At 40.0% G+C, this 24340-nt stretch overlaps 1 protein-coding gene across 4 annotated transcripts in view; it reads left to right on the top strand.

Moving 5' to 3' along the window:
- The window catches only part of ahnak (AHNAK nucleoprotein), a 31049-nt gene extending 6709 nt beyond the window's left edge, over positions 1 to 24340 (top strand). The window contains exons 2-7 of one of the 4 annotated variants that reach the window (XM_061725462.1): positions 1206 to 1269; positions 5724 to 5783; positions 5874 to 6030; positions 6174 to 6400; positions 6506 to 8035; positions 8627 to 24340. In XM_061725462.1, coding sequence (XP_061581446.1) covers positions 5874 to 6030; positions 6174 to 6400; positions 6506 to 8035; positions 8627 to 23296 — 16584 coding nt within the window. In that variant the 5' untranslated portion in view covers positions 1206 to 1269; positions 5724 to 5783 and the 3' untranslated portion in view covers positions 23297 to 24340. Of the gene's footprint in view, positions 1 to 1205; positions 1270 to 5723; positions 5784 to 5873; positions 6031 to 6173; positions 6401 to 6505 lie in introns of all 4 variants that reach the window. The other 3 variants (XM_061725460.1, XM_061725461.1, XM_061725458.1) reach the window with 3 other exon arrangements.

Below are 24340 nucleotides of genomic sequence, written 5' to 3'. Positions count from 1 at the left end.
CTTCCTATACCTGCAGGTCAGCTGGTACCTGAATGACTCCTGACACAGCAGCCTGGTTAACAAATACAGGCCTCTGTAACAAGAGTACAGGCTGGGGAGTGTACACAGCTGCTTCGGTGCAAGCCTCCCAACACAAACATCATGACAGTAGTGTAGAGGCTGCTATTTATCGCAGCAATTTCAGGATGAGACTCATTCAAAATCAATAGCAAGTGGTTTAAATGAACAAATTAGAACACTTTATTTTATTATTATTATACACATGTATGATACCTTCACTCTTAAGAAATAGTTGTTATACCACAAATACTGTTATCTGGCAATATTCTCACCGACGTAATGAATGCTTGAGTTTATTAAACATAGGGTATGGGGCAGGAAAAAGTTAATAATGGGTTTGGAGGGGCTGTCTCAGATGAGGGACATGTTTCCACTGGTACATACCTGTCTTCACACACATTAAGCTGAGGTCTGTTTGTACTCCCGATGACAAAGAGGAGGCTTTGTTTCACAATATACTTCCAGGTTGACACAATAATCCTTGTAAAATCTGTAAGATACTGAGCTAGACAGGAATTGTGGAAGTAAGAATGACTCACATACAGATTCTTACTCAGAACACAAAGGGTGAATACAACTTCAAAAAAATTGTTTTACTACGCTGGCCGTCTGTGGCTACCCATCACTGGTTTTATATGTTTCATTCATCATTAGAGCATTGAAACCAGAGCTGGAGACATGAGCACAATAAGGAATGCAAATGCTGTTTGAATTCCTTTTGTGCCACAGTTGCATTTCTTTAGCGCTTGATTTAAAGCTTTACCCTGACCTGGTTTCCATCTCTCTTTCTCCAAAAGTGAGAGCCCGTTCACACAAGTATATGGGTTTAATAGTTTTGCAAAACTATTACCAAGGTCAGGCTGTGATTGATGATGCAAGTCTGTTGTGTGAGTGTACTTCTGATTCTATGTGCCATAAGGACATGCCTCTTTAAGCAGGAGGGACTCATTTGTGAGGAATAGCTTTTATATATTCCAAGAATGTGACTGAAATATGGAAAGTTGTTGCATAAAAGAACATTGAACATCATGCTGAAGGAAGGAAGGCTTCTTTGGAGCTTTTAATAAATATATATATACGTATATACATATACTTTTTTATTATATGCAGTAAACCCAAATATTTTGTTGCTCTTCTTTTCACAGAAGTCGAGGCATCAAGAACAGGAGCAGTTAACTGAAGCCCTTGGCTTTGCTTGAGCAATCCAAGGTAAGTGTCCTGAGACATAATGCCAGTGTTACACACACTCGATTTGTAACATCTAGAACTGATTAAAACATTAAAAAATAAAGCCAATTTAGTCAGTGCACGTCACCCCACTCCACAACTATGCAGCATCTGTTAATTCAAACCAATAACCTATTATGTGGTAAAACTCCAAACTACTGTTGGAATGTTTATCGGAAGGCTTCCTTTGAAACTGGATGGTCATGCCTTCGCCATTTTGCTGTGAAAGGCCTTCCTTGTGGAAACCTGACACTTGGAGGCTTTGGCGCTTTGCGCCTCCTTTTTTGCACCCCTCTCTTGAAAGACCACCTGTTCCAGTCAAACACTTCTCATGAAACAACCTTGTCAAAAGCCCGCCAAGCTCACACTGCTCTTAAGTGTTTGTCGTCAGCAGCTGTGCATTATTTATTTCTTTTGGGTCAAGAGAAAATGTAGCACACTGCAGACCAGCAGAGTGCACACTATACAACTGTGTGCTGCTTCTGTATGTCAATGACAAGGCATGGAGACTCAGAAATACTCTGTGGTCACACTCTAGTAAGAGAAGCTTTTGTCTAGCCTGGTGTCCCCACACCCCCTCACCCAATACACATCCCAGACCGTAATAAAACAATAAAACATGTCATGCTCATCCATCTCACTTTACCCTGATTGCCTCCCACTATTCATGTTTTCTTTAAAGCTTTTACAGTATGTAAAAACTAAATGTCATGTAATTTAGACCAACTATGCTTGGGAAGAGATCGCTAACAAGTTTGCAGATATTCATTGAAAAAAAATAAAAGAAAGAATAGAGGTCCAGTTAATTGTAATGTCTGATCACTTTGAGTTAAAAACTGTCTGCCTGTCTTATGATTCCCAGAACAGAGGCGTATTCATTCAGCATCTGTTTACTAATCTAATCATATGATCTTTTTGAGTTAATTGCTCAATCCTCTACTTCCAAATACAGTTAAAGCAATGTTTAACTCCAGTGTGTCCTGTTTACGCGGCGTTGTTGCTTCTCTAACAGTCCCAAAGTAATTTCTACTTGTATTTCTTTTCTTCACTGTTAACCTGTAGGCTAACATTCCACACCACAGTTTCACAAAAATTCCTCTGTTTCTGTCTTTCGCTTTTCTACATTCTTTTTTGTCTGTCTCCCTCCCTCTCACTGTTCCTTCCTCGCATGCTGCTGCACACCCCAGCTCCTCCTGCAAACTTGTTGATAGAAATATGCCAAAACTGTGAGAACAGCAATGGCTCAAATGGCTCGTACTTGATTGTGGAATGACTCGGCCTGAGTACAACATACAAGAGGGGAAAAACCTGATAATGAAAATATTTATGTATTTATTTTTGACGAAAATAGATGCACTGATTCGGAAGGAACCTAAAGACAAAGAAATAATGAAAGAGTAAAAAGCAAGACAGTCCATAAAATGATGACGTATCTTTTGACTGAAAGCTAAAGTGTTTTAGATTCACTGCTCCATTTTCAAACTTGTTTAATTTGTCTTCATGACATTATAACTAGTATGGACAAGGAAGAGTAAATAAATTGTATGGCATGGCTGAAATGTAAAATTTGAGGAGACAATTTATTTTGAATGTTTGACCGTATTAAGAGAGCTTGAGAAAATACAAATTCTTTTGGGTTCCTTCAGTCCAAATACTCGTGGGGTGGGATCAGAAAAAGACTGGCAGAGGCAGTTGACCTGAGAGGAATCTGCTCTGCACAGCTTAATTGGGTAAAGTTGAGTAATTTTGCTACAGCAAACTGGCTTTTCTGTCTCCTCCGTACTCACGTATTTCCAGCTGTAATTGATGGACATAGATTTGCAGCATGAGGCTATGATAGATTTAAGTTTCAAGCTTTATTTAAGATCACAGTAAAAGACACAATAGAATTAAAAAAAAAATGTGAGGAAAAAAGAGGAATAAAGAAAGGGACGATCAGGTTGTGGATGCCTTCAAGTGGTTGTGGTGATCTGTGATATAAACAGGAATCGGTTGCGTGCAACTATTGCTTTCAGTGAGCCTGGCGCGTGATAATAAGTCCAGAGAGTTTACAAAATTCTATTTTAGAGCAAGTGGTTTAGAGGGTTTAATATTACCTCAAAGCATTACGTGCATTCTCCAGAATTCTCAATCACACAGAACCAGTCTATTTATTGACTTGTGTTAATTAGTGTCTTGCCCGTTATTTGCCCTTGGACAGCGTCTGACAATCTAGTGAGACTGGGTTGCAAATCATACCAGATTCCAAAGTGACAGTTTATTTTCTCACATACCCAACTTTCCGTTATATTTATCAGCCAAAGACAAAGTCACAGTAGGTCCATCGGCTTAATGCATGTCCATGTTTTTACACTCCATTAAAAACAAGAGAACATTATCATAGTAACAACAGTTTCAACAGTTAAAATTGAGTTTGAACAAGACAAACAAAGAAAACAAACAGGCTTGTCCAGAACTGCTTTCACTTCTTTGCAGCATGTATCACCATGAACTACCTAAACATTGCTGCTTTCTTAACCGTGTTTTATTTCAAATATTGTACCTTGGCAGCATCGGGAGAAATTGAGATGGTCCTTGAATGATGCAGGTTAGGGAGTCAGTTAAAACCAACGTTTCTTTGTCTTTGCTGTAGGTTCTTGATGTTTCAGGTGCTTGCCATACTAACAGAGCAGCACTGAATGATGAAGGGACTTGCTGTTTTACTTGTATAATGGCAGTATTAACAATAGTGCAAAGTATTATGAAAACCAGCTGCTTCTGTGTTTTAATTATTAGTTCTCAGACTAATATTATCCAAGGAGATATTAAAACAAACTGGAATGAACATACAGGATTAATATCTAGAAGGCTTCCCTAAGTGTTTTCATAAAACTTCTAACATTGTTTTTCTTTCTTTCTTTTTTTTAACTACTTAGAGAATCCAGCTTTGAGACGTTTAGATCGTTTTTGAATTTGCAGGTCTGATCTTGATAGATATTGCATTTCTATGTAAACCCCAAAGCCACAACCTTTTCTAAGATGGTCTGTGCTTGTCAAGTCCATGAAAACACATGCAGACAGTCCCCACAATGACTCGCATCCTGTTTCTTTTGTGCCACCCGTGGGCTGGCTTTTACAGTTTGTTTTGGCCGATAACAGGCAGAACATTTGCAGAAAGCAAATGAATGGCTGCAGCTGGCAGCAAAAGAATAAGTCCTGACTGAGGTTATAGAGCTATGATCAATTAGGTTAACATGTAATAATTGTACTTGTGTTGCAATCATTGGGCTTTTAGGAGGATAAGATGGGTAGGTAGTGGCAGGTGAAATGGTAGAAAGGGCAGTGTAACTTGCAAATATCTATAACAATTTCTTGATAAGTAGAAACATGTTATTGAGAGAGCTTTGTATAATTTAAGGGTCAGATTTGGTATGAATGAAACAGTGAATTATTTGGTCCTAAGACTAGTTTGTAAAACTAGCCACCATGTTTGAAGCTATGTGTCTCGAGACGATGTAAACAGATTGTAATACTGTTGTGATCATTCCAAACGTACTTAAGTTAATGCATCCCCAAATGAATGTAAGTGCATCCCCACAATCCCACACCATCAATAAAAACACTCATTAAAATGGCTTGATTTAGACAAGAGGCAGTATTTGGTCATTTGGCTAATAGAGGAGACTGCTTCCTGCCCTCACATTTCCTACGTTTTTCAGAAAATCTAAGAATTGATTTTAGTTACAGAAAAAAAGAACAGAAAAAAATATTATGAGTTGTGCATGATTGTTACTTAGAGAAAGAGATACAATGTAATGATAAGCAATATTTACATCCAAATACTAATGATGTAATGATATTTGTTACAACTGAAGTCATATACAAAATAGCAACAAATATATAGTAACCTAGAATGATAGTGATAGGCGTAGCGGTCCTCAGTGAGCGATGTGAATTGTGTGTTATGTGCACTTGTTTCACTAATGGGCTAATGTTTGTGGAGGTGACTATTGATGAGAAAGGGCATGTATTAATATGTACATGTTACTGTGTGGACTGTTGCGTATTTCTGCTTCTTTGTGTGTGTTTTTATAAAGCTGGACAGATTAAAGCATCATTGTTCTTTCTGCTGACTTTCAAGCTGGAGTGTAAGCACAAGATTTAGCTGTTTTCTTCAGGGCAGGGTGTGGTCTGACTTTAACCAAATTTCCAAAACATAGTGTCCAAGAGGGAGGGAGCTAACTATACAGTTATTTAGGGATGTAGGGGGTGAGATATATAAAAGAGTTTTAACGCCATCTAGTGTTTCTCTTTGGGTTCTATAAACCATGCTACTTCTTGAGTGGTGCAGATAAACCTTTCAACTAGGTTGAAAACTGACAAGTATATTTTGTTAAGAACAAAATACTTCCTATATTGAGTTTGCTACATTTTCTAACTGTATTTTCCTCATACAGGAAAGAAAATAACAGCGTTTTCATCACGCAAGGGCTGAAATAAAGGAAAACAAAAACAAGGTATGTCAAGTGAAGGTCATACTGTATTCTCTGGTAGCTACCTTGTTCTCTTTTTTCTTGGTCCCATTGTTTATATGGTTATGCTTACAGATGGCTGACGAAGAAGACACCAGGGAGGTGCTCTTTCCAGATTGGGAGGGTCCCGACAAAACTGGCTTGACCATTGAACAGACAAGTGAAGGAGAAATCTTTGTCAAGGAGGTGAAAGGAGAGTCACCTGCAGCACGGTCTGGAAAAGTGTATGAAGGTAAGAAATGTGCAAGCTTTTTTTGTTGTATTTTCTTCAAATCAGTGGCTTTCATTGAATATGAAGTTAAATCTATTTTACCTGCAACTAATATTTAATTGATTTAACATGCTTCCTTGGTGCTGTTTCCAATTAATTTACAGGTGACCAGATTGTAGGTGCCACTATCTACTTTGACAAAATGACCTCCGAAGAGACAGCAGACATACTGAAGACACTGAACCGACATAAAGTTGGACTGAAACTACAAAACAAAGGCGACAAATCCCCTTGCTACTCACCCTTGAGCACACCATGTCGCTCACCAATGGGCACCCTGACATGGGAAGGACAGACCCGGTTTGGGGGTTCCAGTCCAGATATCGTTCTCGTAAGTTCCTTTTTTTTTTTAAACCTGCCTTGATTCAACTGATTGCAAAATAATATACGGTATTGTAGCATTCTCACTTTAACTGATTTATCTGTCATTCAACAGAGTGGGGATGATGAGGACTATAAAAGAATATACACAAAAAAGATTAAACCAAGACTGAAGTCTGAAGACCTTGCAGAGGGAGTGGATGTTCGAACGGAGCGGCATAGCAGCACAAGCAGTGACGGCAGCACAATTACCACCATTACTCGTCGTATCACGACCTACACAGTGGATGTGCCATATGGTATAAGTGAGAACCTTGAACTTTCAAGCCCAGAATTAAAGGGGCTGCAACACGAATCTGGAGATGGTTCTCCCTGTATCAGAGTCACACATGGCAGTCCTTCAGGTAAAATGGGAGCTGAAGAGGGAGTTTTTGAGTCAAGTAATGCAAGTTGCACTGGACCACAAGTCAGCTCAACAGAGACAACCTGGGGCAGTGCAGGAGTTCAATCGACAATTATAAGAGAGGGTAAAGAGAAAAGTACAGAGCTCAGATTTAAAGGGCCGAGCTTTGGGGTTACAAGTCACGGAGGCATTGACATCTCAAGAGGGAGGGCAGAAGAAGGAGGTGAAAGCATTTTGACTTCAGACACAAACATGACACTAAGAGACAACACAAACACTGGTAGTAGGCAAGTAACAATGGGAGGATCAGGAGGTACAGGGATAAGCTCAATTGATCAAAATGGAGGGTCAATGGATAGGCTCATCAGGCTTGGCGGAATATCCACAGATATTGATACTGACTTGAGACTAGGTAATGTCAGCACAGGATTTTCCTCACAGCCAGGTAAAATGTCAGTGATCACTAAAGATACCAATCTTACAAAGAAGGCACCTTCATTAGAAATAAAAGGGCCTGTTTTAACTGTAAGATCTCCAGAGGGTGGAAGTGATTTCAAAGAACCTGAAATGAATGTACCAAAGAGTGAGAGAAAACACAAAATGGATGTCAAAATTCCATCTCTGTCTCAGTCAGACATAGATGTGAACCTGAAGAAATCCGTGCCGGATGTAGATTTAAAATTGAAAGGTTCCAAACTCAAAGGTGATGTGACTGTTTCAGCTCCAAAGCTAAAGAAGGACACAAAAACAACTGATATGGAGGGTGGTCAAGTTTCTATTGAAGTGGCTGAGGCTGAATCTGACTTGCCCAAAATCAAGATGCCAACAATAGACATTAAAGGTCCAAAGGGGCAGGATATAGGGGTTAGCCTTCCCAAAACAAACATTTCTGTGAAAACAACTAATGATAATATCAGAGGACCAGATGTTGATAGAGAGGGACTAAACACAACATTAAAAGGACCCACATTTAACATGCCAAGTATTTCAGGGCCGAAAATATCCATGCCAGATGTGGATTTCAACTTGAAAGGTCCCAAACTCAAAGGTGATGCAAAGGTTTCTACTGCAAAGATGGAAGGAAACATCAAGACACCTGACATTGACGTAAAAGGTCCAAAAGTTGACATTGAAGGGCCAAAAGCTGGATTTGAAATGCCCAAAATCAAAATGCCATCACTGAACATCAAGGGTCCAAAAGTGGAGGTTCCAGATCTTGATGTCAATTTAAAGGGACCAAAGGTTGATGGAGAAGTGGATGTGACTATTCCAAAGATTGAAGGAGATATTCAAGCTTCTAGTGTGGAAATTGAGGGACCTGATTTTGATGTTGAAGGACAAAAAGGCGGGTTTAAAATGCCTAAATTCAAGATGCCATCATTTGGTTTGAAAGGTCCAAAGGTCGAAGGCCCAGATGTTGATATCAACCTTCCCAAAGCAAATATTGATGTGAAAGCACCTGATGTTGACATTGAAGGACCAGATGTCGACATTGAAGGACCAAATGCTAAATTAAAGGGACCTAAATTCAACATGCCAAGTATTTCAGGGCCGAAATTATCCATGCCAGATGTGAATTTCAACATGAAAGGTCCCAAACTCAAAGGTGATGCAAAGATTTCCACTGCAAAGATAGAAGGAGACATCAAAACACCTGACATCAACGTAAAAGGTCCAAAGGTTGATATTGAAGGGCCAACGGCTGGATTTGAAATGCCCAGAATCAAGATGCCATCACTGAACATCAAGGGTCCAAAAGTGGAGGTTCCAGATCTTGACGTCAATCTAAAGGGACCAAAGGTTGAGGGAGATGTGGATGTGACTATTCCAAAGATTGAAGGAGATATTCAAGCTCCTAATGTGGAAATTGAAGGACCTGATCTTGATGTTGAAGGACAAACAGGCGGGTTTAAAATGCCAAAATTCAAAATGCCATCATTTGGCTTGAAAGGTCCAAAGATCGAGGGTCCAGATGTTGATATCAACCTTCCCAAAGCAAATATTGATGTGAAAGCACCTGATGTTGACATTGAAGGACCAGATGTTGATGTTCCAGATGTTGAAGCAAAACTAAAAGGACCTAAATTCAACATGCCAAGTATTTCAGGGCCGAAAATATCCATGCCAGATGTGGATTTCAACTTGAAAGGTCCCAAACTCAAAGGTGATGCAAAGGTTTCGACTGCAAAGATGGAAGGAAACATCAAGACACCTGACATTGACGTAAAAGGTCCAAAAGTCGACATTGAAGGGCCAAAAGCTGGATTTGAAATGCCCAAAATCAAAATGCCGTCGCTGAACATCAAGGGTCCAAAAGTGGAGGTTCCAGATCTTGATGTCAATCTAAAGGGACAAAAGTTTAAGGGAGATGTGGATGTGACTATTCCAAAGATTGAAGGAGATATTCAAGCTCCTAGTGTGGAAATTGAAGGACCTGATTTTGATACTGAAGGACACAAAGGCAGATTTAAAATGCCAAAAATGAAAGTGCCATCATTTGGCTTGAAAGGTCCAAAAATCGAAGGCCAAGATGTTGATATCAACCTTCCCAAAGCAAATATTGATGTGAAAGCACCCGATGTTGACATTGAAGCACCAAATGTCGATGTTGAAGGACCAAATGCAAAAATAAAGGGACCTAAATTTAACATGCCAAGTATTTCAGGGCCGAAAATATCCATGCCAGATGTGGATTTCAACTTGAAAGGTCCCAAACTCAAAGGTGATGCTAAGGTTTCTACTCCAAAGGTGAAAGGAGAGATCAAGACACCTAACATTGACGTAAAAGCACCAAAAGTCGATATTGAAGGGCCAAAGGCTGGATTTGAAATGCCCAAAATCAAAATGCCATCATTGAACATCAAGGGTCCAAAAGTGGAGGTTGCAGATCTTGATGTCAATTTAAAGGGACCAAAGGTTGACGGAGATGTGGATGTGACTATTCCAAAGATTGAAGGAGATATTCAAGCTCCTAATGTGGAAATTGAAGGACCAGATTTTGATGTTGAAGGACAAACAGGTGGTTTTAAAATGCCAAAATTCAAAATGCCATCATTTGGCTTGAAAGGTCCAAAAGTCGAGGGCCCAGATGTTGATATCAACCTTCCCAAAGCAAATATTGATGTGAAAGCACCTGATATTGACATTGAAGGACCAGATGTTGATGTTGAAGGACCAAATGCAAAACTAAAAGGGCCTAAATTCAACATGCCAAGTTTTTCAGGGCCGAAAATATCCATGCCAGATGTGGATTTCAACTTGAAAGGTCCCAAACTCAAAGGTGATGCAAAGGTTTCTACTGCAAAGATGGAAGGAGACATCAAGACACCTGACATTGACATAAAAGGTCGTAAAGTTGATATTGAAGGGCCAAAGGGTGGATTTGAAATGCCCAAAATCAAAATGCCATCACTGAACATCAAAGGTCCAAAAGCGGAAGTTCCAGATCTTGACGTCAATCTAAAGGGACCTAAGGTTGAGGGAGATGTAGATGTGACTCTTCCAAAGATTGAAGGAGATATTCAAGCTCCTAGTGTGGAAATGGAAGGACCTGATTTTGATGTTGAAGGACAAAAAGGCGGGTTTAAAATGCCAAAATTCAAAATGCCATCATTTGGCTTGAAAGGTCCAAAGGTCGAAGGCCCAGATGTTGATATCAACCTTCCCAAAGCAAATATTGATGTGAACGCACCTGATGTTGACATTGAAGGACCAGATGTTGATGTTGAAGGACCAAACGCAAAATTAAAGGGACCTAAATTCAACATGCCAAGTATTTCAGGGCCGAAAATATCCATGCCAGATGTGGATTTCAACTTGAAAGGTCCCAAACTCAAAGGTGATGCAAAGGTTTCTACTGCAAAGATAGAAGGAGACATCAAGACACCTGACATTGACGTAAAAGGTCCAAAAGTTGATATTGAAGGGCCAAAGGCTGGATTTGAAATGCCCAAAATCAAAATGCCATCACTGAACATCAAAGGTCCAAAGGTGGAAGTTCCAGATTTTGATGTCAATCTAAAGGGACCAAAGGTTGAGGGAGATATAGATGTGACTATTCCAAAGATTGAAGGAGATATTCAAGCTCCAAGTGTGGAAATTGAAGGACCTGATTTTGATGTTGAAGGACAAAAAGGCGGGTTTAAAATGCCAAAATTCAAAATGCCATCATTTGGCTTGAAAGGTCCAAAGATCGAAGGCCCAGATGTTGATATCAACCTTCCCAAAGCAAATATTGATGTTAAAGCACCTGATGTTGACATTGAAGGACCAGAAGTTGATGTTGAAGGACCAAATGCAAAACTAAAAGGGCCTAAATTCAACATGCCAAGTATTTCAGGGCCGAAAATATCCATGCCAGATGTGGATTTCAACTTGAAAGGTCCCAAACTCAAAGGTGACGCAAAGGTTTCCACTGGAAAGATGGAAGCAGACATCAAGACACCTGACATTGACGTAAAAGGTCCAAAAGTTGATATTGAAGGGCCAAAGGCTGGATTTGAAATGCCCAAAATCAAAATGCCATCACTGAACATCAAAGGTCCAAAAGCGGAAGTTCCAGATCTTGATGTGAATCTAAAGGGACCAAAGGTTGAGGGAGATGTGGATGTGACTATTCCAAAGATTGAAGGAGATATTCAAGCTCCTAGTGTGGAAATTGAAGGACCTGATTTTGATGTTGAAGGACAAAAAGGCGGATTTAAAATGCCAAAATTCAAAATGCCATCATTTGGCTTGAAAGGTCCAAAGGGCGAAGGCCCAGATGTTGATATCAACCTTCCCAAAGCAAATATTGATTTGAAAGCACCTGATATTGACATTGAAGCACCAGATGTCGACATTGAAGGACCAAATGCAAAATTAAAGGGACCTAAATTCAACATGCCAAGTATTTCAGGGCCGAAAATATCCATGCCAGATGTGGATTTCAACTTGAAAGGTCCCAAACTCAAAGGTGATGCAAAGGTTTCTACTGCAAAGATGGAAGGAGACATCAAGAGACCTGACATCAACGTAAAAGGTCCAAAAGTTGATATTGAAGGGCCAAAGGCTGGATTTGAAATGCCCAAAATCAAAATGCCATCACTGAACATCAAGGGTCCAAAAGTGGAGGTTCCAGATCTTGATGTCAATTTAAAGAGAACAAAGGTTGAGGGAGATGTGGATGTGACTATTCCAAAGATTGAAGGAGATATTCAAGCTCCTAATGTGGAAATTGAAGGACCTGATTTTGATGTTGACGGACAAACAGGCGGGTTTAAAATGCCTAAATTCAAGATGCCATCATTTGGTTTGAAAGGTCCAAAAGTCGAAGGCCCAGATGTTGATATCAACCTTCCCAAAGCAAATTTTGACTTGAAAGCACCTGATGTTGACATTGAAGGACCAGATGTTGATGTTGAAGGACCAAATGCAAAACTAAAAGGGCCTAAATTCAACATGCCAAGTATTTCAGGGCCGAAATTATCCATGCCAGATGTGGATTTCAACTTGAAAGGTCCCAAACTCAAAGGTGATGCAAAGGTTTCTACTGCAAAGATGGAAGGAGACATCAAGACACCTGACATCTACGTAAAAGGTCAAAAAGTTGATATTGAAGGGCCAAAGGCTGGGTTTGAAATGCCCAAAATCAAAATGCCATCACTGAACATCAAGGGTCCAAAAGTGGAGGTTCCAGATCTTGATGTCAATTTAAAGGGACCAAAGGTTGAGGGAGATGTGGATGTGACTATTCCAAAGATTGAAGGAGATATTCAAGCTCCTAATGTGGAAATTGAAGGACCTGATTTTGATGTTGACGGACAAACAGGCGGGTTTAAAATGCCTAAATTCAAGATGCCATCATTTGGCTTGAAAGGTCCAAAAGTCGAAGGCCCAGATGTTGATATCAACCTTCCCAAAGCAAATATTGACGTGAAAGCACCTGATGTTGACATTGAAGGACCAGATGTTGATATTGAAGGACCAAATGCAAAACTAAAAGGACCTAAATTCAACATGCCAAGTATTTCAGGGCCGAAATTATCCATGCCAGATGTGGATTTCAACTTGAAAGGTCCCAAACTCAAAGGTGATGCAAAGGTTTCTACTGCAAAGATGGAAGGAGACTTCAAGACACCTGACATCAACGTAAAAGGTCCAAAAGTTGATATTGAAGGGCCAAAGGCTGGGTTTGAAATGCCCAAAATCAAAATGCCATCACTGAACATCAAGGGTCCAAAAGTGGAGGTTCCAGATCTTGATGTCAATTTAAAGGGACCAAAGGTTGAGGGAGATGTGGATGTGACTATTCCAAAGATTGAAGGAGATATTCAAGCTCCTAATGTGGAAATTGAAGGACCTGATTTTGATGTTGACGGACAAACAGGCGGGTTTAAAATGCCTAAATTCAAGATGCCATCATTTGGCTTGAAAGGTCCAAAAGTCGAAGGCCCAGATGTTGATATCAACCTTCCCAAAGCAAATATTGACGTGAAAGCACCTGATGTTGACATTGAAGGACCAGATGTTGATATTGAAGGACCAAATGCAAAACTAAAAGGGCCTAAATTCAACATGCCAAGTATTTCAGGGCCGAAATTATCCATGCCAGATGTGGATTTCAACTTGAAAGGTCCCAAACTCAAAGGTGATGCAAAGGTTTCTACTGCAAAGATGGAAGGAGACTTCAAGACACCTGACATCAACGTAAAAGGTCCAAAAGTTGATATTGAAGGGCCAAAGGCTGGGTTTGAAATGCCCAAAATCAAAATGCCATCACTGAACATCAAGGGTCCAAAAGTGGAGGTTCCAGATCTTGATGTCAATTTAAAGGGACCAAAGATTGAAGGAGATATTCAAGCTCCTAATGTGGAAATTGAAGGACCTGATTTTGATGTTGAAGGACAATCAGGCGGGTTTAAAATGCCTAAATTCAAGATGCCATCATTTGGCTTAAAAGGTCCAAAAGTCGAAGGCCCAGATGTTGATATCAACCTTCCCAAAGCAAATATTGATGTGAAAGCACCTGATATTGACATTGAAGCACCAGATGTTGATGTTGAAGGACCAAATGCAAAACTAAAAGGGCCTAAATTCAACATGCCAAGTATTTCAGGGCCAAAACTATCCATGCCAGATGTGGATTTCAACTTGAAAGGTCCAAAACTCAAAGGCGATGCAAATGTTTCATCTGCAAAGATAGAATGTGACATCAAAACACCAGACCTTGACATTAAAGGTCCAAGCCTTGAACGGGAATCTCCACAGGGGAAACTCACTGGGTCAAAGGTGAAATTCCCAACAATATCTGGACCCAAAATATCACTGCCAGATGTTGACATCAATGTAAAGGGACCAAAATCAAAGATTGATATAAAAGGAGATGCTCAATTACCAAAGGCTGAAATAGAGGGACCAGATGTTTCAATTGATGTTCCAGAAACAGTTTCAAAGAAATCTAAATTTAAAATGCCAAAGTTTGGATTCAAGAGTCCAAAGATAAAGGCCCCTGAAACTGATGTGAAATTGGAACATGGAGATATGAAAGGAAAGTCTGGAAGTGCAGAGGACCTTGATGTTGAAATTGGAATGTCTACTACAAAAATTAAAGGATCAAAATTCAAAATGCCCAAATTTGGATTTAAAGGTCCTAAGGCTGAAATGCCTGAAGTTGATATTAATCTTCCTAAATCTGAGGTTGACATTCAAGGCCCTGAAATTGACACGGACATTCAGGGTGGAAAGGTAAAGGGAACAAAACTGAAGATGCCAAGTGTTTCAGGATCCAAACTAACCATGCCAGATGTTGATTTCAAACTAAAAGGTCCCAAACTTGAAGGTGATCTTGCAGTTCCAAAGATGGAGGGAAAAATAAAAGCACCTCAAATTGACATCAAAGGTCCAGAAATTGATGTGAAAGGACCCAAGGGAGAATTTGAAATGCCAAAAATCAAAATGCCATCATTTGGCCTTAAAGGCCCCAAAGTGGATGGCCCAGATGTTGACATGAACCTTCCTACGTCCAATATTGATATCAAAGCACCTGAAGTGGACATCAAAGGGCCAGAACTTGACACTGAAGGTCCTGATATGAAAATCAAAGGACCCAAAATCAAAATGCCATCAATATCAGGACCCAAGCTTCCAGATTGGGACATAAATCTGAAAGGACCTAAAGTAAAAGGAGACATTGATGTGTCAGTTCCAAAGGTAGAGGGTGATATTAAAGCCCCAAAAGCTGAAATTGAGGGACCAGACATTGACATTGACGGTCACAAAGCAGGATTTAAAATGCCCAAATTTAAAATGCCATCCTTTGGAATGAAAGGTCCACATGTTGAAGGGCCAGATGTTGATGTCAGCATTCCAAAAGCTGATATTGATATCAGTGGCCCTGAAGTGGACATCAAAGGTGCAAATCTGGACATTGATAGTCCTAGTGGTAAAATCAAAGGACCCAAATTCAATATGCCAAGTATCTCAGGACCTAAACTTTCTATGCCAGATGTTGATTTCAATCTAAAAGGCCCCAAACTTGAAGGAGATGTGTCCATGCCAAAGATGGAAGGAAAAGTATCAGTACCTGAACTTGACATCAAAGGTCCAGAAATTGATGTTAAGGGGCCGAAGGGTGGATTTGAAATGCCAAAAATCAAAATGCCATCAATATCAGGGCCCAAGCTTCCAGACTGGGACATTAATCTGAAAGGACCTAAAGTAAAAGGAGACATTGACGTGTCGGTTCCAAAAGTAGAGGGTGATATTAAAGCCCCAAAAGTTGAAATTGAGGGACCAGACATTGACATTGACGGTCACAAAGCAGGATTTAAAATGCCCAAATTTAAAATGCCATCCTTTGGAATGAAAGGTCCACATGTTGAAGGGCCAGATGTTGATGTTAACATTCCAAAAGCTGATATTGATATCAGTGGCCCTGAAGTGGACATCAAAGGTGCAAATCTGGACATTGATAGTCCTAGTGGTAAAATCAAAGGACCCAAATTCAAGATGCCAAGCATCTCGGGACCTAAAATTTCTATGCCAGATGTTGATTTCAACCTAAAAGGTCCCAAACTTGAAGGAGATGTGTCCATGCCAAAGATGGAAGGAAAAGTATCAGTACCTGAAGTTGACATCAAGGGTCCAGAAATAGATGTTGAGGGCCCGAAGGGTGGATTCGAAATGCCAAAAATCAAAATGCCATCAATATCAGGGCCCAAACTTCCAGACTGGGACATTAATCTTAAAGGACCTAAAGTAAAAGGAGACATTGATGTGTCCGTTCCAAAAGTAGAGGGTGATATTAAAGCCCCAAAAGTTGAAATTGAGGGTCCAGATGTCGACATTGATGGTCACAAAGGAGGATTTAAAATGCCCAAATTTAAAATGCCATCTTTTGGAATGAAAGGTCCACATGTTGAAGGGCCAGATGTTGATGTCAACATTCCGAAGGCTGATATTGATATCAGTGGCCCTGAAGTGGACATCAAAGGTGCAAATCTGGACATTGATAGCCCTAGTGGTAAAATCAAAGGACCCAAATTCAAGATGCCAAGTATCTCAGGACCTAAAATGTCTATGCCAGATGTTGATTTCAATCTAAAAGGTCCCAAACTTGAAGGAGATATGTCCATGCCAAAGATGGAAGGAAAAGTATCAGTACCTGAAGTTGACATTAAAGGTCCAGGAATTGATGTTGAGGGACCGAAGGGCGGATTTGAAATGCCAAAAATCAAAATGCCCTCAATATCAGGGCCCAAACTTCCAGACTGGGACATTAATCTGAAAGGACCTAAAGTAAAAGGAGACATTGATATGTCGGTTCCAAAGGTAGAGGGTGATATTAAAGCTCCAAAAGTCGACATTGAGGGACCAGACATTGACATTGATGGTCACAAAGGAGGATTTAAAATGCCCAAATTTAAAATGCCATCCTTTGGAATGAAAGGTCCACATGTTGAAGGGCCAGATGTTGATGTCAACATTCCAAAAGCTGATATTGATATCAGTGGCCCTGAAGTGGACATCAAAGGTGGAAATCTGGACATTGATAGCCCTAGTGGTAAAATCAAAGGACCCAAATTCAAGATGCCAAGTATCTCAGGACCTAAAATTTCTATGCCAGATGTTGATTTCAACCTAAAAGGTCCGAAACTTGAAGGAGATGTGTCCATGCCAAAGATGGAAGGAAAAGTAACAGTACCTGAAGTTGACATCAAAGGTCCAGGAATTGATGTTGAGGGCCCAAAGGGTGGATTCGAAATGCCGAAAATCAAAATGCCATCAATATCAGGGCCCAAGCTTCCGGATTGGGACATTAATCTGAAAGGACCTAAAGTAAAAGGAGACATTGATGTGTCGGTTCCAAAAGTAGAGGGTGATATTAAAGCCCCAAAAGTTGAAATTGAGGGTCCAGATCTTGACATTGATGGTCACAAAGGAGGATTTAAAATGCCCAAATTTAAAATGCCATCTTTTGGAATGAAAGGTCCACATGTTGAAGGGCCAGATGTTGATGTTAACATTCCAAAAGCTGATATTGATATCAGTGGCCCTGAAGTGGACATCAAAGGTGGAAATCTGGACTTTGATAGTCCAAGTGGTAAAATCAAAGGACCCAAATTCAAGATGCCAAGTATCTCAGGACCTAAACTTTCTATGCCAGATGTTGATTTCAATCTAAAAGGTCCCAAACTTGAAGGAGATGTGTCCATGCCAAAGATGGAAGGAAAAGTATCAGTACCTGAAGTTGACATTAAAGGTCCAGGAATTGAAGTTGAGGGGCCGAAGGGCGGATTTGAAATGCCAAAAATCAAGATGCCATCAATATCAGGGCCCAAGCTTCCAGACTGGGACATTAATCTGAAAGGACCTAAAGTAAAAGGAGACATTGATGTGTCAGTTCCAAAGGTAGAGGGTGATATTAAAGCCCCAAAAGTTGAAATTGAGGGACCAGACATTGACATTGATGGTCACAAAGGAGGATTTAAAATGCCCAAATTTAAAATGCCATCCTTTGGAATGAAAGGTCCACATGTTGAAGGGCCAGATGTTGATGTCAACATTCCAAAAGCTGATATTGATATCAGTGGCCCTGAAGTTGACATCAAAGGTGCAAATCTGGACATTGATAGTCCTAGTGGTAAAATCAAAGGACCCAAATTCAAGATGCCAAACATCTCAGGACCTAAAATCTCTATGCCAAATGTTGATTTCAACCTAAAAGGTCCGAAACTTGAAGGAGATATGTCCATGCCAAAGATGGAAGGAAAAGTAACAGTACCTGAAGTTGACATCAAAGGTCCAGAAATAGATGTTGAGGGCCCAAAGGGTGGATTTGAAATGCCGAAAATCAAAATGCCGTCAATATCAGGGCCCAAGCTTCCAGATTGGGACATTAATCTGAAAGGACCTAAAGTAAAAGGAGACATTGATGTGTCGGTTCCAAAAGTAGAGGGTGACATTAAAGCCCCAAAAGTTGAAATTGAGGGTCCAGATCTTGACATCGATGGTCACAAAGGAGGATTTAAAATGCCCAAATTTAAAATGCCATCTTTTGGAATGAAAGGTCCACATGTTGAAGGGCCAGATGTTGATGTTAACATTCCGAAAGCTGATATTGATATCAGTGGCCCTGAAGTGGACATCAAAGGTGCAAATCTGGACTTTGATAGTCCAAGTGGTAAAATCAAAGGACCCAAATTCAAGATGCCAAGTATCTCAGGACCTAAACTTTCCATGCCAGATGTTGATTTCAATCTAAAAGGTCCCAAACTTGAAGGAGATGTGTCCATGCCAAAGATGGAAGGAAAAGTATCAGTACCTGAAGTTGACATTAAAGGTCCAGGAATTGAAGTTGAGGGGCCGAAGGGCGGATTTGAAATGCCAAAAATCAAGATGCCATCAATATCAGGGCCCAAGCTTCCAGACTGGGACATTAATCTGAAAGGACCTAAAGTAAAAGGAGACATTGATGTGTCAGTTCCAAAGGTAGAGGGTGATATTAAAGCCCCAAAAGTTGAAATTGAGGGACCAGACATTGACATTGATGGTCACAAAGGAGGATTTAAAATGCCCAAATTTAAAATGCCATCCTTTGGAATGAAAGGTCCACATGTTGAAGGGCCAGATGTTGATGTCAACATTCCAAAAGCTGATATTGATATCAGTGGCCCTGAAGTTGACATCAAAGGTGCAAATCTGGACTTTGATAGTCCTAGTGGTAAAATCAAAGGACCCAAATTCAAGATGCCTAGTATCTCAGGACCTAAGATTTCTATGCCAGATGTTGATTTCAATCTAAAAGGTCCCAAACTTGAAGGAGATGTGTCCATGCCAAAGATGGAAGGAAAAGTATCAGTACCTGAAGTTGACATCAAAGGTCCAGAAATTGATGTTGAGGGGCCGAAGGGCGGATTTGAAATGCCAAAAATCAAGATGCCCTCAATATCAGGGCCCAAACTTCCAGACTGGGACATTAATCTGAAAGGACCTAAAGTAAAAGGAGACATTGATGTGTCGGTTCCAAAGGTAGAGGGTGATATTAAAGCCCCAAAAGTTGAAATTGAGGGACCAGATCTTGACATTGATGGTCACAAAGGAGGATTTAAAATGCCCAAATTTAAAATGCCATCTTTTGGAATGAAAGGTCCACATGTTGAAGGGCCAGATGTTGATGTCAGCATTCCGAAAGCTGATATTGATATCAGTGGCCCTGAAGTGGACATCAAAGGTGGAAATCTGGACATTGATAGCCCTAGTGGTAAAATCAAAGGACCCAAATTCAAGATGCCAAGTATCTCAGGACCTAAAATGTCAATGCCAGACATTGATTTCAACCTAAAAGGTCCCAAACTTGAAGGAGATGTGTCCATGCCAAAGATGGAAGGAAAAGTATCAGTACCTGAAGTTGACATCAAAGGTCCAGAAATTGATGTTGAGGGGCCGAAGGGCGGATTTGAAATGCCAAAGATGAAAATGCCCTCAATATCAGGGCCCAAACTTCCAGACTGGGACATTAATCTGAAAGGACCTAAAGTAAAAGGAGACATTGATGTGTCCGTTCCAAAGATAGAGGGTGATATTAAAGCCCCAAAAGTTGAAATTGAGGGACCAGATGTCGACATTGATGGTCACAAAGGAGGATTTAAAATGCCCAAATTTAAAATGCCATCTTTTGGAATGAAAGGTCCACATGTTGAAGGGCCAGATGTTGATGTCAACATTCCAAAAGCTGATATTGATATCAGTGGCCCTAACGTGGACATCAAAGGTGCAAATGTGGACATTGATAGTCCTAGTGGTAAAATCAAAGGACCCAAATTCAAGATGCCAAGTATCTCAGGACCTAACATTTCTATGCCAGATGTTGATTTCAACCTAAAAGGTCCCAAACTTGAAGGAGATGTGTCCATGCCAAAGATGGAAGGAAAAGTAACAGTACCCGAAGTTGACATCAAAGGTCCAGAAATTGATGTTAAGGGGCCGAAGGGCGGATTTGAAATGCCAAAAATCAAAATGCCATCAATATCAGGGCCCAAGCTTCCAGACTGGGACATCAATCTGAAAGGACCTAAAGTAAAAGGAGACATTGATGTGTCGGTTCCAAAGGTTGAGGGCGATATTAAAACCCCAAAAGTTGAAATTGAGGAACCAGATCTCGACATTGACGGTCACAAAGGAGGATTTAAAATGCCCAAATTTAAAATGCCATCCTTTGGAATGAAAGGTCCACATGTTGAAGGGCCAGATGTTGATGTTGACATTCCAAAAGCTGATATTGATATCAGTGGCCCTGAAGTGGACATCAAAGGTGTAAATGTGGACATCGATAGTCCTAGTGGCAAAATTAAAGGACCTAAATTCAAGATGCCAAGTATCTCAGGACCTAAAATTTCCATGCCAAATGTTGATTTCAATCTAAAAGGTCCAAAACTTGAAGCTGATGTTGATGTGTCAGTTCCAAAGATGGAAGGGAAAATAAACGCCCCTGAAGTTGACATCAAACGTCCCGAAATTGATGTTGAGGGACCAAAGGGGGGATTTGAAATGCCAAAAATGAAAATGCCTTCATTTGGCCTTAAAGGCCCAAAAGTGGAGGGTCCAGATGTTGACATGAACCTTCCAAAGACCAGTATTGACATCAAAGCCCCTGAAGTGGACATCAAAGGTCCAGAAATTGATGTTGAGGGGCCAAAGGGTGGATTTGAAATGCCAAAAATCAAAATGCCATCAATATCCGGGCCCAAGCTACCAGACTGGGACATTAATCTGAAAGGACCTAAAGTAAAAGGAGACATTGATGTGTCGGCTCCAAAGGTAGAGGGGGGCATTAAAGCCCCAAAACTTGATATCGACGGAGCAGATGTCGACATTGACGGTCACAAAGGAGGATTTAAAATGCCCAAATTTAAAATGCCTTCCTTTGGAGTCAAAGGTCCAAATCTTGAAGGGCCAGAAGTTGATGTTGACATTCCCAAAGCTGATATTGATATCAAAGCCCCTGCAGTGAACATCAAAGGAGCAGATTTCGACATTGATAGTCCTAGCGGTAAAATCAAAGGACCCAAATTCAAGATGCCAAGTATCTCAGGACCTAAAATTTCCATGCCAGATGTTGATTTCAACCTAAAAGGTCCCAAACTTGAAGGTGATGTTGATGTGTCGATTCCAAATATGGAAGGAAAGATAAAATCACCTGCTGTTGACATCACAGGTCCAGAAATTGATGTTGAGGGACCCAAAGGCACATTTGAAATGCCAAAAATCAAAATGCCGTCATTTGGCCTTAAAGGCCCCAAAGTGGAGGGTCCAGATTTTGACATAAACCTTTCTAAGCCCAATATTGACATCAAAGCACCTGGAGTGGACATTAAAGGGCCAAAGAGTGAAGGAAACATAGGAAGAGCTGACATTGAATTCAAGAGTCCAGCGATTGATATTGAAGGTACAAAGGGTGGCTTAGAAAAACCTAAAATCAAATTGCCATCACTCAATATTAAAGGTCCAAAAGTGGACACTGATGTCAAGGTACCAGATCTTGATATAAAGCTCAAAGGCCCTCAAGTGAAAGGAGAAATAGATGCATCCAATCCCAAATTGGAAGGGAATACAAAGGGTGCAAATATAAGCATTAGCGCAGACTCTGAAAAGACTAGTGTTACATTTCCTAAAACTAAAGGTCCCAAGTTTGCAATTAAAACTCCAGAATTAAAGGGTCCTGAATCCACAAATAAGACACCCATATTAAGTGTGGGAGCCAAAGGTTCTAAAGCAGATGCTAGCTTTCCAGATACCAAAGCCAGTCTTGATGTCCCTGACATAGATATCAATGTAAAAGGGAAAAAGGGGAGGTTTAAACTGCCTAAAGTGAAAGGAAAGGCCAAGAAATTCGAGGCTGACGTTGAAACACCATCAGCTAACCTAGGTAAGGACACCGCTGATATTCATGTCAAAGGACCAAAGGTAAAGAAGCCTCTTTTTGGTAAACTTCATTTTCCTGATGTGGAGTTAGATATCAAATCACCAAAAATGAAAGGTGATGGATCATCAGGTGACATAAATTTGCCATCTGCTAACTTGAATGCTGCCGTTGGTGGTTCAGGCTCTGATGGTGCAAATGTTTGTTTGGAAGGGCCAGGCATTAAAGTAAATGCACCACATATTAAAATGGCTAGTGGGCAAAGTGGTCCTGAAATGAGTGTTTCAGGAACTGGTGGACTTAAATATCCAGAGAGCACAATAACATTTCCCAAAATCAAGATACCGAAATTTGGTATTTTACTGCCCGAGGCACACAGCCAGGAGGGTGGAGAAAAATCTGGAGCACAATTTGCAGCCAGCAAGGACATAAACATGCAGGGTCCCTCTATCAGTTGTCAAGTCAGTTCACAAAATGTGGATATTCCCAGTCCTGACGTGAAACACAGTGAAGGCAAAGTAAGAGTAAAGATGCCAAAATTATTTTCCAAGTCAAAAGCAAAAGGCAGTAGCACAGGTGACCTTCGTGGACCAGATGTAGAATTGAGCACAAGTGGGACCCGGGGTAAGGTCTCTAAAGAATTAGGTGTTCATTCTGGTGATGGGAAGGGTGGAAAATTAGAACTGGAAGGGGATCCTGGACTAAGTCTGTCAACGAAGGGCAAGTCAGCCTCAATGGATCTATTTAAGAAATCAAGACATCGGTCTTCATCTTTGAGCGATGAGGGCTCCCTTGCAACTAGCTCTCCTTCCGCCCACCTAGAAGCTGAGGGAGGTGACATTTCATTAGATCTAGGAGGAAGTAAAGTTAAAGGAAAGAAAAGCAAGTTGAAGTTTGGCACGTTTGGAGGTTTTGGTTCGAAGTCAAAGGGCTCATATGAAGTAACACTTGGAAATGATAGTGAAGCAGGGATGGAGGGGAGTGCAGGTCTTTCTGTACCTCCTAAAAAATCAAGATTATCTTCATCCTCAAGCAGTGACAGTGGTTCAAGAGGTGGCTTCAGGTTCCCAAGAGTTGAGCTGACAGTTTCACCAAAAAAGTGATTGTGAAGCAAATTATAGTCTGTCATGTATATCCAAATACATTATCCTAATATCATAGTTCTTTAAAACTTAAGGTGACATGCACAGTCATCTCAGTTTTGTTAAAATAAGAACTAAAAAAAAAAAAAAAAAATTAGACTGGAGTGCACAAGATTGTTTAAAATCCATTCAAAATGTAAATAAGATTAATTTGTATTGTAATAATAATAAATATTGTTTTTGTATATAGTCCAGATTTATTGAACATATGCCATCTCACAAAGTTATCAACAGTTTGCAACAGGGTTTAGGTGCGGTATGTTTGTGTTCAGGGGTCTAATGCACAGAACAGATACTTACAATAGTTACTTTGAAGGAAAATGTTCTTCATACATCCAAACACATGTTACAAGTTACTTTTTTTAAGTATGAAATGGTGTTATTTTCAAGCTTTTGATATTATAAGATCATTACATAAGCATATTTTCACAATATAGAGCTGGCCTTTTATAACACATCTTAAAAACTGATGATTTTGTATATAGCATAATTGCAAAGACAATCACTGTTTGGAAATTCTTTGAAGTGCTGTGAGTACTTTTTTGTTCATTTAAAATAAAATGTATTTCCTTAAATGTAGTGACATTTACCACATATGAATTAGCTTTGCTCATTTTAAACAGGTCTCTTAATCATTTGCCATCTTCAGAGTTTACTGATCCACTGTATTTTATTTCATTGTGTCACTTTCTCTTTGTATACACACCTATTGCTATGATAAAAAAAAATGTCATAAATAAACATTCACTTTTTGATGTTACAAGTTCATGTTGATAGAAAGTTGCATAGTATTAATCAGATATGGAGAGCATGATTCTTTGGGACTATTATTTTGTGTGAATTCTGCCAAATAAACTCAATAAAAAGATCTATAGAGTTTATACTAATCCCGGTGTCAGCCTCATGATGTTAAAACTGAGTTATGACTTATTTTTTTATAGGTGCCATATGTATGTGTGTGAGGTATGACAATTGTTCACCACTGAGGAGAGAACCAGAGACATG

Source organism: Cololabis saira, chromosome 7 (genome assembly GCF_033807715.1).
Source record: "Cololabis saira isolate AMF1-May2022 chromosome 7, fColSai1.1, whole genome shotgun sequence".
NCBI classification, from domain to species: domain Eukaryota; kingdom Metazoa; phylum Chordata; class Actinopteri; order Beloniformes; family Belonidae; genus Cololabis; species Cololabis saira.
The sequence above is the reverse complement of the archived record's forward strand: the minus strand, read 5'-3'. Positions and strand labels throughout refer to the sequence as shown.